Source organism: Solea senegalensis, linkage group LG14 (genome assembly GCF_019176455.1).
Source record: "Solea senegalensis isolate Sse05_10M linkage group LG14, IFAPA_SoseM_1, whole genome shotgun sequence".
Lineage (NCBI taxonomy): Eukaryota > Metazoa > Chordata > Actinopteri > Pleuronectiformes > Soleidae > Solea > Solea senegalensis.
The window spans coordinates 2,044,463-2,061,831 of record NC_058034.1 but is presented as its reverse complement, the minus strand read 5'-3'; the positions used below and the strand labels follow the sequence as shown (position 1 = coordinate 2,061,831).

Sequence of the window (17,369 nt, the reverse complement as noted above, 5' to 3'; positions counted from 1 at the left end):
GCCCAATATCACGAATGTGCCAGAGAAGGGATCCATCTTCAAGGAAGGACAGCTGTGCTGTAAATGTACCATATTTAATGACGACATACAGTATGATGATAAATGTCATTTTAGGAAAGTATTGCACTGCTTGATTAATATTCAATAGAAGTAATATAAATATAATAATTATAACCAGGTATAATTGTGAGTGAATCCTGTAATAAATGTTAGGAACTGTTGTGAAGAAAAAAGACGATATATGTCTGTTATGTATGAGGCACTGTAAGGTGTATTTGTTTTAATTCAGGCTTCTTCTGAGATTTAGGTATTAATGTATAAATACATGATATGAAAACATTCATACAAACTTGAACATGCTCATAGAGCTGGATTCTATTATATAATATTAACTTAAAACCTTCCAAAAAAAAAGCATCACCACTTCCTTAATTGTAAAAGGACTTTTATTACATTCTTAAATCCACATATTGTATCGCCATTGTGCAATAACACCTGACTGTGTTAAAACCTCTCGAGCTTTATATCCATGACATATCATAAATTATTTCTTATTAAAATCTATATCGATTTAATAATAACAATCTTAAAATAAAGTGAACATATTATAAACAGAAGGATCATGACAAAAGAGAAACTTTTAGAGAGACATCTTCAAAAACGCTCTTAAAAAAAAAAAAAAACCCATCTCTCCAAGAAAATGACACTAAAACGATGAGGGAAAACAAAACAAACAGTACACGTAAGGATACAATTAGGAAACATAAACATCACAACAAAGCCAACACAAGATTCAGAGATTATAATCCAATTTTATGTTTGTTTTTTCTTCTTTTTTTTCCATATATCCTATTTCATCTATTACTCCAACGTGAGAAAAGTCTTAATAGTGACAGACAGGGGGGGAAATCTTTGATACTTCTGTAATCAGACATTCACAAGAACATGTACTGTACACAGTGATCAAGGTTTTAAGGTCTTTTATGTTGGTGTGAGGTGTCGTACGAGCTAGACTGGCTGCAGACACCGTAGGACAGAGAGCCCAGCTATCTCCCTGAGTAACACTAAATGGAAAAGTGCGTGCAGATCTTCATCGCTGCCCCCCGGACACATGTTTAGACCTGCACTGACGTACACGGAGTCTCCTGAAATCAGCGCGTCTTAACATTCTTTGACTTGACACACAAAGTATTGCACTTTGCTACACTGCGAGTGTCACTGTGTCGCTGGCTGTGTATTTGGTACATTAATTTCCTAGCAACATCATGTGTCTGTGCTCTGCTGGAGTGCTTGTGAAAGATATAAGCTGAAAGAGCAATGGGAAAGACGTTATTGCACAATCTCACTATGCCACTATTTCATGAGATCACTTTTTGACGGAAAGCACTGTCCCAGCAGTGCAAGGCAAACCAGGATGAAATATCAAATAAAGCTTGACATTCAACGATGGTCATTGTGATTGTCTTTAGAAATCATGAACGGCAGTGTTATTTCTTTTTAAATATTAAAACTATTTCTTTTTCATAGCTATGGTATGCTAGTAGGACATGTCATTTGACACAAACATGGTACAATTTCTTTTCCTACATCTCCAGTAAAAGAACTGTATCTTATCTATGTAGGTTTCCTTGAAAAGCAGATCCACAATTTTGTCTTCTGTCTGTTTTTAAGGGTATCATCACTGCTCGTCTAATTTCATCTCTAATTGTCATATATTTTTTTTTTAAAACAACAAGCTCTCTCATATGTATGCAGAAATACTAACTCAGGGTGGTAGCTGATGGCTCTGTGCCGTGTAGTGTTTGAGGAGGGTGAGGTAGTCAGGGAGCGGGGGGGGAATAAGGAACAGAGGATTTATTTCACCAATCACAAACACAGTCTGTGTGACCCCAAAGCAGTGAGAGCTGAGCGTGAGGAGTGAGATGCCTGTCCACTCCCTCTTCTTCAAGCATGTATTTCAATGTCCTTTTTCAGCTCTGACTCTGCTCATTGAAACAATGTCCGAGGTTTTGCCGATGAAACTCTTCTTTGTACTGTATGTGTATGTTTGGAGCGTGACAGTTCCTCTTTGAAAACCCTTTGAACACCTTGTTCATCCAGCTTTGTCAGCAGTGGGTATTTTCTAGCATTTCTGACTGGTACATTTTCACAGATGGCAGTCTTGAGCGTGAACCCGTAAAAATCGCGTGCCGAGAGTTTATTTTGGATTCTACCGTGGACTCGTTAAGTGCTCGTTATTGTCCATAATACTAGATTTTCTTCTGCGTGACAATCGTTCCATCCCAGTACCCCAAAGTACAGGCAGGCAGTTTCTGTTCAAGAGACCTGAGTACGACATTACTCCTCCTCTCCCTTAATCTGCATGAATTCACAACTGTTCTTATTTTACATGACTATATAGGTGTTAAATATATATGTATATATTTATACATATATATATTTGAACAAAGGAATATCTAAAAATACGTTGACAACACCTCTGTGTTTCTTTCTCTCTGTCTCTCTCGAAGTGGCATTTGCAAAGGGAAAAAGGTCTTGGGATTGAGGTCATTGATTGCATTACAAAAATAAAGAGCTCACGTCAATGTGTGAAGGTGTATACTTGTAAAAATACCTACAAAGATCAGCATAAGTGCTATGTCTTGCGCTCTGTGTGCAATGGCAGCAGACACCAAATGTTTGCTTAATTCACACAGTAAAACAAAAAGAAAAAGAAAAAGAAATCTCTCTGCATGTGAGTTTGATCATGGTCCCTTTAAACAGTTTGTTCTCATGTTACAAAACTGCAAAATATGGGCACTACCAAAAAAGAACATACAGAAAAAGAACTGACAGGTCAGTTACTGAGAACCTCCACATGGTGGGTTGAGGATTTTAAATATGTACATTCTACTTGGAGTCTCAGGTTGTGCTGAACGGGTAAAGGGAAAAGTGGGTACATTCAACAATAGTTTAAAGAAACTGTAATTAATGTCAGATCTACGTTAGAAAGGAATTCAATTTGATGAGAGGTTGTAAAACTGTTTCCAGAATACAAATGCAGGCTGCCATTTCGACATTTCTTCAACCTCCTAAAACAGCACTTCTTGTAGTGTTGAAGGTGAAGGGACTGGCCTCCACAGGTGTGGGATGTGAGAGGAGCGTGACCTGAAGTGTAGCGTTCAGGATTGTCGTTGAGCTGCTGGTTGTTGTTGTTGTTGTTGTTGTTTTTTGTCTCAGCTGGTTGCCACATTTTCTATGTCTCTCCTCCCTTAACCTCAGTGTTTCTCTATTTTTCAAGCTATTTATCTAAACGGCACTAGCCCTCGGTGGAGTCTGGGAAGCTGATTTCACTGCCAAATACCTCCCTGTACAGAGGGGGGAAGGTGTACGCTGTCTCGGGGTGAACCAGGCGGAAAAACTCCAGCTTGTCGATGTGGAGGTTGCAGATGGACTTCATTACAGGAAGCCTAGACACCATCTACACAGGGGGAAAAAAAAGGAAGGATGATGATTGGTCAATCCATAAAAGAACCATCACGACAGTTGCTTTTCAGTGACTCCGTAGGAGAGCGGGCTCTGTACCTTTGCGAGCTTCTCTTCTGGTGCTCCCTCTTTTTGTAGACAGCGCTGCAGAGCCACGTAGACTTTGTCCTGCAGCTTCTGTACCTTCTGGACGTCTGTGAGCCAGGGTCGGTCTGAGGGAAACAACAGTGAAACAACAGTTTTTTCATTGTCAGTGATTTCATTTAACTTGCAAAGTTAAGTCTCACAGACAAATCTATTTTGAGAATACAATTACAAACAACTGAACGTTTGAATAAAAACCCTTTGTTTGTTTGTTAGTCACCTTCTGCGTGACCTCATTTTCATTCATGGCTGGAAACCAAATGATCATGCAAATGATCTGCACCTATTGTATTATAACATTCAAAGGTATTATTATGATGATCAATTAAGGAGTTTCACCCTGGCACTGAAGCAAAATGGGTTTTAAGCGTCGGTACTTTCCTGCTGCAACTGGCACGGCATTGTGGATTTTTCCCCTTTTATTTGCTAGTAATAGAGTTGGTAAAGACGTAAAGAGATTTTACTTGATGTGCTCCATATGGATGGAAGATATCGGTGTGGGCTACTGACTGTAAAACACCATTTTAAACCTTTTCTCACACCTTTGGTTATAAGTTGAGAATTTTCTTTGTGATGAATTTGAATGAAATATGCTTTCAGCCAACGATGTATGGCATGCAGCAGGTAATTACATGTAATTAACAGTTTTCCTGGTGCCAGATAAACTGAATCACCTGCAAAATGTCAATCTTGTTCCACAACATTTGAGGTTTAACGATTACGATTATTGACTTAAATCTTTCAGGCACGCGATCTTAAAGGTTTGTTTCCCCCGATGAAATAAAGCGGGACACTTGAGAGACATATGAATTATCCATGTAAAGATAAATGTGTTAAATAAAAAAGAAAAATACCTGGCGAGAGCAGCACGGCGGCACTGAAAAGAGCAATGTCCTCCTCTGACATCTGTATGCGGCTCAGGTTCTTAGCGAAGTCGAACACAGCATTTACGAGATCATCGCAGCCTGTGAGGAAGAGGAAGAAGGATGATTAGTGTGTGATCCAAACAACAAATGTTTTTCTACGAAAAAGAAAGGATGATTGCAAACATGGGGACTCACCAAGAGCTCTGAAAAGCTGAGCAGTGGCAAACTTCCCGTCAAACAGCAGCGTGTTATTGATGGGGTTGTACGCCCGACACAAGCGGATCAGAAGGACGTCCACGCAGCCTGCTGATACACAAGAACGAAAGCTTAGCGGCGTACTCGCTGTGAAAAACTGGGATTCACCCGTGACTGACTGCGACTGTGTTACTGTTTATGACGTTCAAATATAATCTAATGCTGACACCTCTTACATAAAGAGAACCGACTATACCAGAAAGAAAACAAAAAGGGATGAGACCTTTTCTGAATTCTTCTGTCACGTTCACTGACATTTGCACGGCAGCAGGGAGGCTATTCTTCACTCTAATTGTTAGTTTAAACTGCCCTGTTTTTATGAGGTGAAACATTCTTCAGTGACAACGATAATTTTCTATAATTTACTAGCTGGCCCGTGATTGACAGGAGAATTGGCACCCGGACGTCGACAGATGTTTTTGATGGAGCACAGTGCAAGCCGCGCTTCAGTCATTCAAGTGTGCGTGCATGTGCATAACGTTTAATGCCAATCACGATTGAGAGGGTTTAAGATTTCGACGTGTTTAATGTGTTGGGATGCTGACAGGAATGTCTTTCTGTATTGTCACTAGCTTCAATCCACCAGCCTATAATCTTCCTCCAGTCGTCTGGGGTTATTCAGGTTTGGCAGATCACACACACACACACACAGGTGCTGATTGAAGCATTAATTAGTCTATTATCATGCCTTGAGAAAAGCAGCCTTTTGTCCTTCATCTTCATAGAAATGAGGAAAGGAAAGTACCTGCAGCTGCAAACGTTAAAAAATATGACATTATTGCTATGTTGTGGTCAATGAGAGCTCCTCCTCTGTCCTTTAGACATCAGAGAGATGCTGCGTGAGGCTGATTAAAACAAAGCATGCAACTTTTCAAGTGACTCTGCACAGGGCATGAGCCGTGATGATGTTTTAAGCTGTCGGTGATGTTATTATTCTGCCACTAAAATGGTTTCATGAACAGAAATGAAATACAGTTATTTGTACGCTGCATCGTTCATTGGAGAACGTGTGCATACAGCAGCAGCGCAGGAGTGGGTGGGGCTTCCAGTCATACTCTAACCTGTTTAGAACCTGTTTGCAGCCGTCTTACTTTACTCGAGCAGTCTTGCTTTGACCTCCATCTGTCATCTTATAAAACGGATAGACTTTATCGACACTGTGTGAACTCATTTGACAATGGTTTGTCAGGAACAGACATTTGTTGATATGAAATTATTTACCACTTGAAGCCCCCGAATGTTTTGAGGCTTAACACGTTACGTAGAAGTGATTCGAGCCCTCAGGGTGTGTGTGTGTGTGTGTGTGTGTGTGTGTGTGTGTGTGTGAACACTGTTGTCGTGCTCTGACCTGCTTTGAGGAGAATAATCTGATCGTTTTGACACAGATCCATGAAGCCAGAGATGCGTTTGGCAAACTCCACCACATACTGGATTGCATTGGTGATGTGAATGGCACATTGTTGCCACATCACCTCAGCTGACTGAAAGAGAAAACAAGAGACAGAGAGGCTTTTGTAAGAAGGGTTTTTGTTGCACGATCTTGTTTCAACTGAGGAAACCTTGACCTACAGGATGTTTTTTGCTTTTTTTTATTTTCCTGCATTTCAAGCAAGCACTAAGAGATCCAACCTTGACAAGTGAGATGAGAAAACCTATCAAAACCGGACTGTTAAGAATTATCTATAGAGACAAGAACAGAGCACTTCTGTGTGCTTAAGGATTGTTTCTAACTGTTGACTTTAGTACAAGGTTAAACACTGAAAACATTCCACTGTGAAAGTGATACGACATGTTTAATGACTGCTCTTTCTTTACAGATTCTAAAGTTCATAATACATTTAACTGCAGTTATTTGCTGGATCTCTTTTCTTGAAATGTGTATAAATGACGTTCAACTGACAAATGCTTATGTCACACATACCTTGGTCTGGTATGAGCGCGTCTCTTCTGGGCTATACAAGGTCCACGCCATTCTCTTCAGCTCCTCTGTGCTGTATTGGCTCGTCTCAATATGGGACTTGACCACACTCTGAGTTATACGCTCTAAATGGGGACAACCATTTTGTTAATTGTCTGGAAAGATAAAAACTTAACTTCTTCTATGCAGTATTTACTATTTTTTTTTTAAATGTATTGCAAATTTCCACCAAACCTTCTAAAATTTGGTGAAAGACAATGTGTGTTCCCACTCGTGAATATTCGTAATTAGTTCACAAAGGTCATTTCGTTGCTGCTGTAACTGTAGTATACTAATACTAATAATGCATATGAAAAGAGGCTGATTAAAATCCACCAATTTGACTATTCAAAGTGACTTTGACTTTCCAAGCCCTGCTGGTTCATACTGACCTATCTCGAGCAGTGAGTAGCCGCCGGGCAGCAGGTCGAGGATAGCGTGCGAGAAGAGTCCAGAGTCATGCAACAGCTGATACTCGTGCTTGATGTTGTGTTTGCCCTCTACAAAGTCCAAGTTGGTCTGTTCTGGTGAACTCTGAGAGGACGAGCCGCTCCCTGCGCTGCCGTACAGCATGTCCAGGTTACAGTAGTCCCCGCCTGCGTCCTCTGGGGTGAGTGGCAGGTCGAACAGAAGGCCTTCGGGCAGCGCGGAGATGTCGTCCAGATCACTAAGTGTGGCGCTGGAGCCTCGTCTGTAGGGGCAGCTGAGGTCGGTCATGTCACAGTTCTCCTCACGGGCACCACTGCCTGCCTGCGACTGCTGGTGCTTCTGGACCTCTGAAATAAGGATGTCACGCTGCTTTTTGGACATTCGGCCAAACTTCACCGCTGCAACAAGAGCACAAATAAACAACCCATTAATGTCTCATTTCAGATCTGCAACAATAACTCCCCAGAATTAAACATCCAAGAAGACACAGTCCAACGGGGTCAACATGGCTGCCTCATTGCAATACGCAGAAAAAAAGTGGGTGGGTGGAAACTCTGAGTTAATTAAATATAGATCGAGTGGCTGAACTCACCATCACGGCTCATGCCCAGGGCAAGACACTTCTGCAACCTGCAGTGCTGACAGCGGTTACGGTTGGTCCGGTCAATGAGACAGTTCCTCTGCCTCGAGCAGGAGTACATAGCATTGTTCTGCTGGCTGCGTCGGAAGAATCCCTGCACAAAAAAAAAGACACACGATTAGAACATCTAAAGCTTTGTCTGCTGTGTGCTGTGGACACTAAAGCTCTAAAAACAACACTTTCCACCTGGTTTCATTGTTATTCGTGACAGTGCTGGTTTTAAAGCTCACCTTGCAGCCTTCACAGGTGATGACACCATAGTGAATCCCCGACGATTTGTCCCCACAGATTTTACAGGGTATCACCTCGATTTGAGCTGAAGAAAAAGATATACCAAGAAAATTCAATCAGTGAAATACTCAACATATATTATACCACATATGGATAAGCACGTTTAATTGTGTAGTTAATTGGCATAAAACAACTAAACAAATAGATTTATGTTGAAAGAATATAATCAAATACTACTTGTCATGTGTTACTTTGACCTAGACAGTATTAGCTAACTAAATTCTATATCACTATCAATAAATAAAAATAAAACTGATGTAAGCCAACAAACTAAAGATTAGTCTGCTCCAGTTTTGAAATGTTGGTCAAACAAATAATACATTTAATATAATTGAGGAAGTTTTTAAAGTTAAAATTGTTTGATGGAGAACATTTAGAGATTAATTGACTATAATAACCATAAATCATTCACATTCAGAGTTTGCAGCAGCCCAGCCAAGCCAAGCAATGACACACACACACCTTTTAAGAAGGCTATCAGTTGCCGTTATTATGCAATACACAGCAGTATGAAGCAAGCTCACAGGTACACTATGAGTAAACACGAATTTGGTAACTGCACAAAAGTATTATATAGTATAATATAATGTAATAAAGTATATATAGTATAATACAAAGGCAGAGGCAGCGTTATAAATGAATTCAAAACCCTTGAAAGCCAAGACTTCAAACTACTAACATTTAGTAACTATGTAACTAAATGTTGTTAATACTCATGAGATATATGTGTGATAATGTTTCAGGATCATGTGGAAAAGTGTCACAGACACAAAGGAAACAGACGTATAGATTCTATACCTTGCGTTCATTGTTGAAGCCTGAGCCTTCTTACCCCAGAACAGCATGTTCTTTTCATTATGTTGTTTATCTAAGTAGCTGGGCCTCCTCAGGCCCAGAATAGCAGGTCAATTGCATTAGCTGAGGCCCAGGGTTATAAAGTTTCGTGTCTCTCTCTCTCTCTCTCTCTCCCTCGCTCACTCTCTCTGTCTTTATCTCACTCTGCTGCTTCGCTTCGAGGATGAACAAAATGTTTGCAGGTTAACGAAGGCATACACCGCCGTGTTTATTGACTCCTGCAATCTGTGTACGAGATTTGATATAGCTCGGGCCGCAGGATGTGCCAAACAATCTCTAAACCACTTTTGTTGGATCACACAGGGTATTAGGTAACCAGTAAATCACAGCAGAGGCTTTGCTCGGCCTTCACAGCTCTTCAGAAAATTGCAGATTTGTAAAGGGCTCTTTTATAAACTCCTCAAAACCCAGCCAATCACATGAGTCACTGTGTGTGTGTGAGTGTGCATGCGGAGGGACATGCGTCACGCGAAGAAAACCACACAAAAGAGCTTATATCACCCTGAAAATCATGACTTAGGGAAAAAAGTATGTGTCATCTTCCCTCTAAGAAAAGGTTTCTGTGCAGCTCAGGTGACATATTTGAATTTACCGTCTCGGTTGATTAGAATTCCTGCTGATCAATGTAACATAACAAAGGGATATAAATAAATAAAAGGGCCATGGAAAAAAAAAAAAATCCCTTTCTCCATTGCTCCCTTTATCGCTCCCCTCTCCCCCACCCTCCCCGCCTTTCAGCCTGTTATATAACTGCCGTCTGGCTGCATTCCATGAACACGCTCATTCAAAGGTGGTTGTCGAGGCAACGCTGTGACGATCCTACCTCACCCCGCCACACTCCCATTGGCTGCTGAGCAAGCAGCTTTGCCTGTGACTTGCTGTCTCACCTGCCAGTCAGCTGAGCAGCAGTCAGGCCCACAGAGCAGAGAGCTGCTCCACTGACACAGTTTCCCATTCAGTGAAGGAGGGGGATGCCTCACAAGGGATGCAATCAGCGTTCTTGCAAATTTAAAGAGTGGAACCAAACTTGAGTCAGACTCAAGTGAAGGTTCAAAAGAATAACAGCTGCAACGTTAACTAATAACTATGTTATTGTGACTGAAACACCCAGATAAAGTCATGCAAGTGGGAGTGGACTTACGACTGCTGTACTATTTTTATTCAGTCAGACAGAATTGAATATTGTAAACCAGCTAAACCATGTTTACCGACTCCTGTAAGTAAATCAAGTCCTTGCCAGTGTTTGTTTACTGGGACAAGGACAACTGTGCAATTAAACCAAGTGCATCTTAACTGTGCGTGGAAATGTATAGAAAATAAGGTGTAACTTGCAAACTATTACAACTTACACAACAAGCACATCTGGAATTATTTACGATAACATCCAGGACGGTGAGCTGCAGCAGGTGGACCCAACGTGGCTAATAGTAGCTTCTCAGCTTGTCGCAGCCTGTCAAGTATTTGAGTGAAATTTCAGCTGCGTTTGAGCCAGACCATAAATCTATTTATACTCTGCTGCAGTTGGCCGCTCGGAGATTCCTCCTGGACTATTAGCAAACAAATTTTGCACAAATCACCACTTTGAAGTGAGGTGTAAAACACAGTGTGGAGAGCAGCTATTCCACTGGTGAGCAACAGCGTTGCCACGTTTAAGTTGTGTTGCAGAGTGGATTAAAATAAATGGCCGGCGGCAACATCTGTAAAAGGAGCATATACTGTGACCGATGAAAAAACTGTAATTACATAACTTGGGTTGGCGAACACTGGCTTCAATAGTTGGTTAAAAGAAGTAGTAGCTATGTCAAAATGTGGAAAAATGCATTGTGTCACAATTATTATTATAGTTTAACATGGAAGGTGATTTTTTAATTGATTTAAAAACTCCTTTTGCAGTCAGCACTTTTCATCATTAGTGCTGTAAACCCTTGTGTGGAAAGACTTTGCCCTCTCATCACAGCTAGTCAAACAGAGTCAAAGGTCCTATTTACCTTGCGCTTTGCATTTACCTGCCATATTGTATACTTAGCCTACATCTCAGGGGACTTCTTGGTGCTATCTATCAGCTAAATTAAACATATGGTTTAGTTTAGGCTGCAGGATTTGGGGTAATTATCTAAATGCCAGTTGTTTTTTTTAAACATAAATTGTGATTGTTTTTTGAGTCAATCTTCAGTTCAATAGATTTAAAACAACATGGAGCATTATCACCTGAGATACCATGAACATACAATTAAATCAGACCTATTTGGGCAGTTATTTTAATAAACAGACAGCCATGTACTATGTTTGTCCTTTTCTTTTTCCATATATCTCCCGCCGGGCCTCAGCTGACACCTGTTTTCTATATAGCCGCTATATGTGGACTGTAAAGTTTCTCTTCTCATCTTCTCCACTCACTGACCCACCTACAGACAGTATAGTGTGGCCTGACACTAGCCCCGAGCTATTTAAAAATGCACTGTACTTTCAGGTAATTACTTAGAAGATGCAACTGTATAGTGGAATGAGATGTATCAGTGAACACAAAGATGCAGACGCCTGTGTCGTGCAGCACTTTTAACAAAGTGCTCTGAGCTGCAGCCATGACAGAGTTCCTTTTAGTGTAGAAGATTAAAACTCTGCATTTTTTATAAATTACAATAAATGCTTCAGCCAATTTTAGTGTAACAAGCGACGTCATAGTGTATGTTTTTGTACCACACGGCATCGCTACAGGAAATGCATGTGGAACATATTCAAGAGGAATTCTGTTTCCTTGTGATGGGAATTATTTAATTTCTTCCTTCTCTGACTCAGACACTCTTGAAAAGGATGATATTCACTTTTGATTTGTATCTGTGTACATTAAAAAACAGGGTAATGATACTATAATGGCCGTCTTTGGAGGTATAAAAGTATAAACTGTATACTTTAAGTTAATATTCGTGCCCTGAACAACAGAGGCTACTCTCTGTGTAATCCCTCTCAATTGATCAGAGAAGATAAAAGTGGCCTCGCTTGATCATGCGGCTCTGAGCCCTAAACCCCCAGAGGGCCTCTGTTAACACAAGAAAAACTAGACTGAAGAATCCAGTTCACAGCATGTAATTTTGCATGCACTAACTAAACCACAGGAACAAATGAAAGCCCATGCTGCAGCAATCACTGATGTTTGCCTTGACTGAGAGTCTGTTTAGATGCCCTTATCATTATGCATACTTGGAAAGTAGATATGACCTATCAATATGACTTTGCCTCAAGCTAACATCAAGTCTAAACAATTCATCATACAAAGCAAAAAAATATTTTTCTAATGTGACCGCAGTTTGCCCGGTGGGCTGCAAAACAAAATGTAATCATAAGACGTGAAAAAACACCACCGATTCAAGGAGAAACATTGTGCTTGCATACTAATGTCGAAGCTGGGTGAGAAGTTGAAGCTTTAGATAAGAGGAGTGGAATCTTAACAAGGAGTTGTCACAACGAAAGGGCACCTTGACACATACTATAGTTTGCTGTGAACTACCCCAAGGCTGCACAGTGTACACTCACTGAACAGATAATGGCTTTGAGCTTGAGCTCAGCACAGCAGGATCCTGGGAGAGCAGAGCAGTGAAGAGCGTGGCCTTTCCTCCTTTACGGCTACTGTACCTTTGATCCTGGTCTAACTGAGCTCCAGTGTCCTGGTCTGGACACCGTCAGTGCGGCGATGCACGACATCTGAAAGTGCTCTTTCAAGGCTTACTGCTCATTTGACTATGTTATGTCACATGCGCCAAACCTGCGCAACAATAACTCAGGGATAAACAAGCACGACATCGTTTTAAGTCGTATTAAGTATTAAATTCTACTTATACATTTTCCACAATGACCAAACTCAACCCATTATTTATTGTTTGTCCACCTTTTATCATAAATACATTTCTTTTGTGGCCCTTTGGAATACGATATTCACTATCACTATCGGTCCGGCATAGGATAAAGAAAAAAAAACAACAATATGATCCAAATGCCCTAAATATCACTTCAGGAAGCACAGGCTGTCATGTGACCAGGATGTGAGACGGGAATGCACGGGTCTGCCATGCTGCAGTGATTATGTGAGCTGTGTGGACATACTTTTAAGATAAAAGAGAGATGGATGTCATTTTGTAAAAATACTTTAGATACGCAAGGATGTGAGCTCAGTGTTGAAAAAGGCCATCATCAACCCCTCCCTAGACTTTTCGCTGGGTTTTTTCCACCTCTTGTCTTAAGCCAGAATACATTTATTCCACAATGACCAAAGAAACTCCATTAATTGTTGTCTTTTATAGTAAATACATTTCTTTGCTCGTCTTTGTCTGTCTTTTTTAAGTGAATCCACTTGCAGATTGGCCATGACTGTGTCTGTGTGTGTTTTTTTTGTTTTTAATAAAATCTGACTGACAAGTCGTGCCTGACTGGAGCGACATGCACTCTGGTTGATGTAAGTAACCTTAGCTGATAGAGGAAACTGAGCTTAAGTGAACCCTGCTGTGCCTCATGGTTAAAATTGTGCTTGCTGTGCCCATATCCTGCTCGTCACAGCGGTGCACGTCTCAGAAATCACATTTGTTCGGCTGTGTTTTGATGTCAGCCTTTTAATTCAAACCACAAGTGTGAACATACATCAATATATTATACTTGTTTTTGTTTGTGAATTCACTATTTCATACATGTGATATAGAATAAAAAGAATTGTCTTGTTGTGGGTGAAAAACACACATTTCATCTATGCCATACAGCAGCTCTTCTGAAAATATTGGTCTTGTTTTGGGTGAAGTTAGAAAAGAAATACATCGGGTGGATTAAAATCACAGTCCCCCCACCCCCTGCAGCTGATATCAACAACAGCTTAAAGAGGCTCTGATAACTGATTTAAATGATCAACATCGTCTCACCACTAGTGACGACACACGCACACACACGGTGTAATCCTCAATGACAGAATTAGGTCAACGCAGTCAACGCAGCAAGTCCTACGTCTCTTTCTTCTCCACCTCCACCTCCACCCACACACGTTGGCAGAAGACTGTCATGTCATCATGCAAGAACACTAATAATAATAATAATAATAATAATAATAATAATGATAGAGAATCATTGCAGCAAATCTGTGCGCAAATACACTGTAAATGTCAGGTTCGAATCCCAGAAAACTACTTAAACTTAAGTGAAAACAGGAAAGGGGGGGGAGAATGCATTAAAAGGACTACTTTTCCTGCCTTCAAACTCCCTGTCGACAGATTTCCCTGCGCTTTGACAGCCACTGAATCACTCCGCTCTCTCCCTCTCTCTCTCTCTCCTCCCTCCCTCCCTCCTTCTCTCCACAGCTCTTACATAAGTGGATTCGCTCACCGGCGCAACAAAGTAACCACAGCTGCAACGAATTCCTCCTGTCACAGGCGAAAAACTCATCGACAGCGAAACCCTGAAGTCATTGAATTAAAAAAACAAACAAACAGAAACACCTCTGAATGTACCCGAGCTGTGTCAAATAATTCACTCTCAATAAATGTACAGTCTGCGTGTTGAGATTCAACACTGACTGAGCAACTTTGATGCTCACGAGTATTTTTAAAACGCACTCTGTTGTCTACGTTCTTAGGGACTCACAGCAGCCAGAGCAGCGCAAACACGAGACAATGCGGGAAAAACGCAACATTGAAACCAACAACACAGTAATAATGTCATCGTGAACTCACCTCTCATGTCGGCGGGAAAAGGTCTCAGCTTGTTCTTCGTGTCATGCAACTCCAGGTGCAAAAAATACCGCGAGAAAGCTCCAAAAGCGGAGCAGCTGAAAACTGTCACAACAGCAAATCCTTGCAAGGTTGTTTCGAGCCTTTTTCTTCGCCTTTATTTTGAAACACAAACTGTTCTAAAAGAAGAAGAAGAAGAAGAAGAAGCAGCAGAGTCAATCTGTTACTAAGTGTTCGCTCGCAGGTGCTGTTGTGATAAAATAGTCTAAGAGTTGCTCCTCCTCGCCTGTCTGTCTGTCTGTCTGTCTGTCTCTTCTGTGCTCTTGCTCTGCTCTGCTCTCGCGCTGCAGCTCACTGTAACCTAGTTTCGGCGCGTGGACTACACATGATCCTCACCCCGCGGTCCGCCCGCCTCGTGCCCCGTGAGCTGACGTGCGCGCGCGCGAGAGAGAGAGAGAGAGAGAGACACCCCCTCCAAGCGCGCGTTCTCCCCTCCCACTGCGCGCGTGCGCTGAAGGAACGCTTCTCGCGTGCGTGGGAAAGTGTGGCAGTGTGTCAGTCCCAGACCGACAGCCGCCCAGCGTGGGAACTCTTTAATAACAAGCACTCACACATTTTTGTTTTTTTTAATTTCCGAGTTCTTTATCAAAAACAAACAGCGTTTTATTTTGAAAAATGTTTGAAAAAAAAACCCCACTGCATATAACATGTGTTTCGTGCATATTTGAGTTTTCAGTTTCTTAAATGTGGATATTTTCTGATTTCTCTGCTCCATGTAACAAATAAATCATTTAAACCGAATCAAGACACTGGAGAACATCATCATTTACAGGTTTGGTAAACACAAATCGTTTTTTCAAGATTTTCTTACATTTTAGAGCATTAATCAAGAAAATAATCAACAGATAACTTCATTATAAAAAGAGTAGTTGACATTTTCACATTTTTACTCATGCTTAAAAACACACACACATTGCTGCCATGCATGTTCCATCAATAAACCTAAAGCACAAATATAAGACATATGACTCTCAGAACATAAGCTACAGTTTGCAGCAGTGCTTTTTACTCTGGAACTAAAACACTGCTGTGTCCTCACTTTTCCTTTGGCTGAATACTAAAAAAAAACCGCTGCATATAATCAGTGGATTAACACACTCTGATTCCTCTTCTTGGCAAGAAGAATGAAGTGTGATCACAGGTTGGTGTGCTGTGGTTTGTTTTCCCTTCCCTTCTGCCTGAAATGATGTCTGTGAAGGTTCTCAGTAATCAAGTAACCAGTTAGTCACAACTGAGAGAGACACTTCAACTTAACTCAAGCAAGTCCCCGCAGTGACAGCCACATGGCCTGGAGGGACTTGTGTTTTAATCATAACAACAAAATAAAAACATCACAGGGAGTGAAATAACAACATAGAAATGACAACAACAAGAAAATAAACATTTATTTTTACAGTACATGTACATGTACACTCTTTTATCCTCTGCTTCTTCATGTATTTGGATGAGTTCCCATGAGTTTGGGAAAAAACAAAAAAAAAAACACAAAACCATTGATCTTATGAAACAAAGAGGAAATGAAAGATATGTATACTTGGATCCAGAAGAAGGAAATAATGCAACATCATTGTTGCCAGCTGTCATTAAACAACACCAACTGAACAAGGTAACTGTCAAACTGTGTAAATTATATCCATCTAACAACACGCACTTCATTCCTGTCATTGTTTCCTGCAGAGAGCGAGAAGTCAGTCACGCCCCTGCTTTGATCAACGCCCCGAACGACGCTGATAAAAAGCATTGATTTGCAACTGTGGGAAAGATGACTAATGTATCATGTAACTCAGGCTCAGTTATGAAATGAGGAGAAGAGAGAGATTATGGTAAGTAGGTTAGTGGAACAGCAGGGAACTTTCACACCCCTCCCTTCCTCCCTTCCTCCCTCACTCTCTCTCTCTCTCTCTGGTGTGGGCTGACGCTCTCTGCCTTTTTCTTCCTATGAATGCGTTTGTCCTGAATTGTATCACACTTTGTGTATACACTGACATCCAGCACCACCCTGCTTTATGTCCATACTTTGCTCGATTGTCCTCCCCGCCTCATGCTTGAGGCCATTTTAACTATATGTTCCTATAGTTTGTGCTTCTCAAACTTGCGAAAAAGAAAATGCTCAAAAGAGACAAAAAAAAAAAGGGAAAAATAAATCAGCATGCATGCAGTGCAAACTCACAATGCTGGGAAAATGTTTTTCTTTATCATACTCTATAAACTTCCTCTTCCTTCCATTTACATGCTTCAGTCAGTGTGATGATTTCCTTCCTGATCCTCATCTGCCATCTTTCGTGGGTTTCATTATGTCCCTCAGCATGTCCCGCCGTCGCCGTGAGCTATAGTCACACATCCATCCGGTGTTTGCCTGCAACGCCACTGACCTCCTAACCCTGAATCTTATGTAACCATGGCAATACCCAAATTAGAACATGGAGCATGAAGGGAAGGAGGGGCTTAGAGCTGACCAGCTTTCCTGATTAATGAATGTGCCTGTCTCTGTGTATACTCTCTCTCTCTGTGTGTGTGTGTGTGCTGGGTAACACAGGAAAGGAGAAATCCAACCCCTCCATGTTGAGAGGCAGTGACGGTCAGACGAGTTCTGTGCACATTCAAAGTGTGGCACATGAACGCGACAGCAATTTAATCGCACAAACTGGCCTCTGCCCCCCACAGCACATAAAGCCCAGTACACTGAGAGGATTATTTTGGGATCC

General features: G+C 41.2%; 1 protein-coding gene across 1 annotated transcript; it reads right to left on the bottom strand.

Annotated features, from left to right (window-relative positions):
• Nucleotides 1–428: 428 nt before the first annotated feature.
• rorca (RAR-related orphan receptor C a) lies at nucleotides 429–14,993 on the bottom strand. The gene is made up of 10 exons (XM_044044369.1): nucleotides 14,608–14,993; nucleotides 7,987–8,072; nucleotides 7,709–7,850; nucleotides 7,080–7,514; nucleotides 6,652–6,773; nucleotides 6,079–6,211; nucleotides 4,671–4,778; nucleotides 4,464–4,574; nucleotides 3,565–3,677; nucleotides 429–3,460 (listed from the first exon to the last, which is right to left on the bottom strand). Exons 1-10 carry the CDS (start codon nucleotides 14,612–14,614, stop codon nucleotides 3,299–3,301), a joined length of 1,419 nt encoding a protein of 472 aa, XP_043900304.1. The 5' UTR covers nucleotides 14,615–14,993; the 3' UTR covers nucleotides 429–3,298.
• Nucleotides 14,994–17,369: the final 2,376 nt, after the last annotated feature.

Excerpts from the sequence above, each read along its gene's own strand:
- rorca (XM_044044369.1), bottom strand. Across the intron at positions 6,774-7,079 it reads CTACTCACTGCTCGAGATAG|AGCGTATAACTCAGAGTGTG; the intron begins GTCAGTATGAAC and ends GTCCCCATTTAG. Across the intron at positions 3,678-4,463 it reads CGCCGTGCTGCTCTCGCCAG|ACCGACCCTGGCTCACAGAC; the intron begins GTATTTTTCTTT and ends TGTTTCCCTCAG.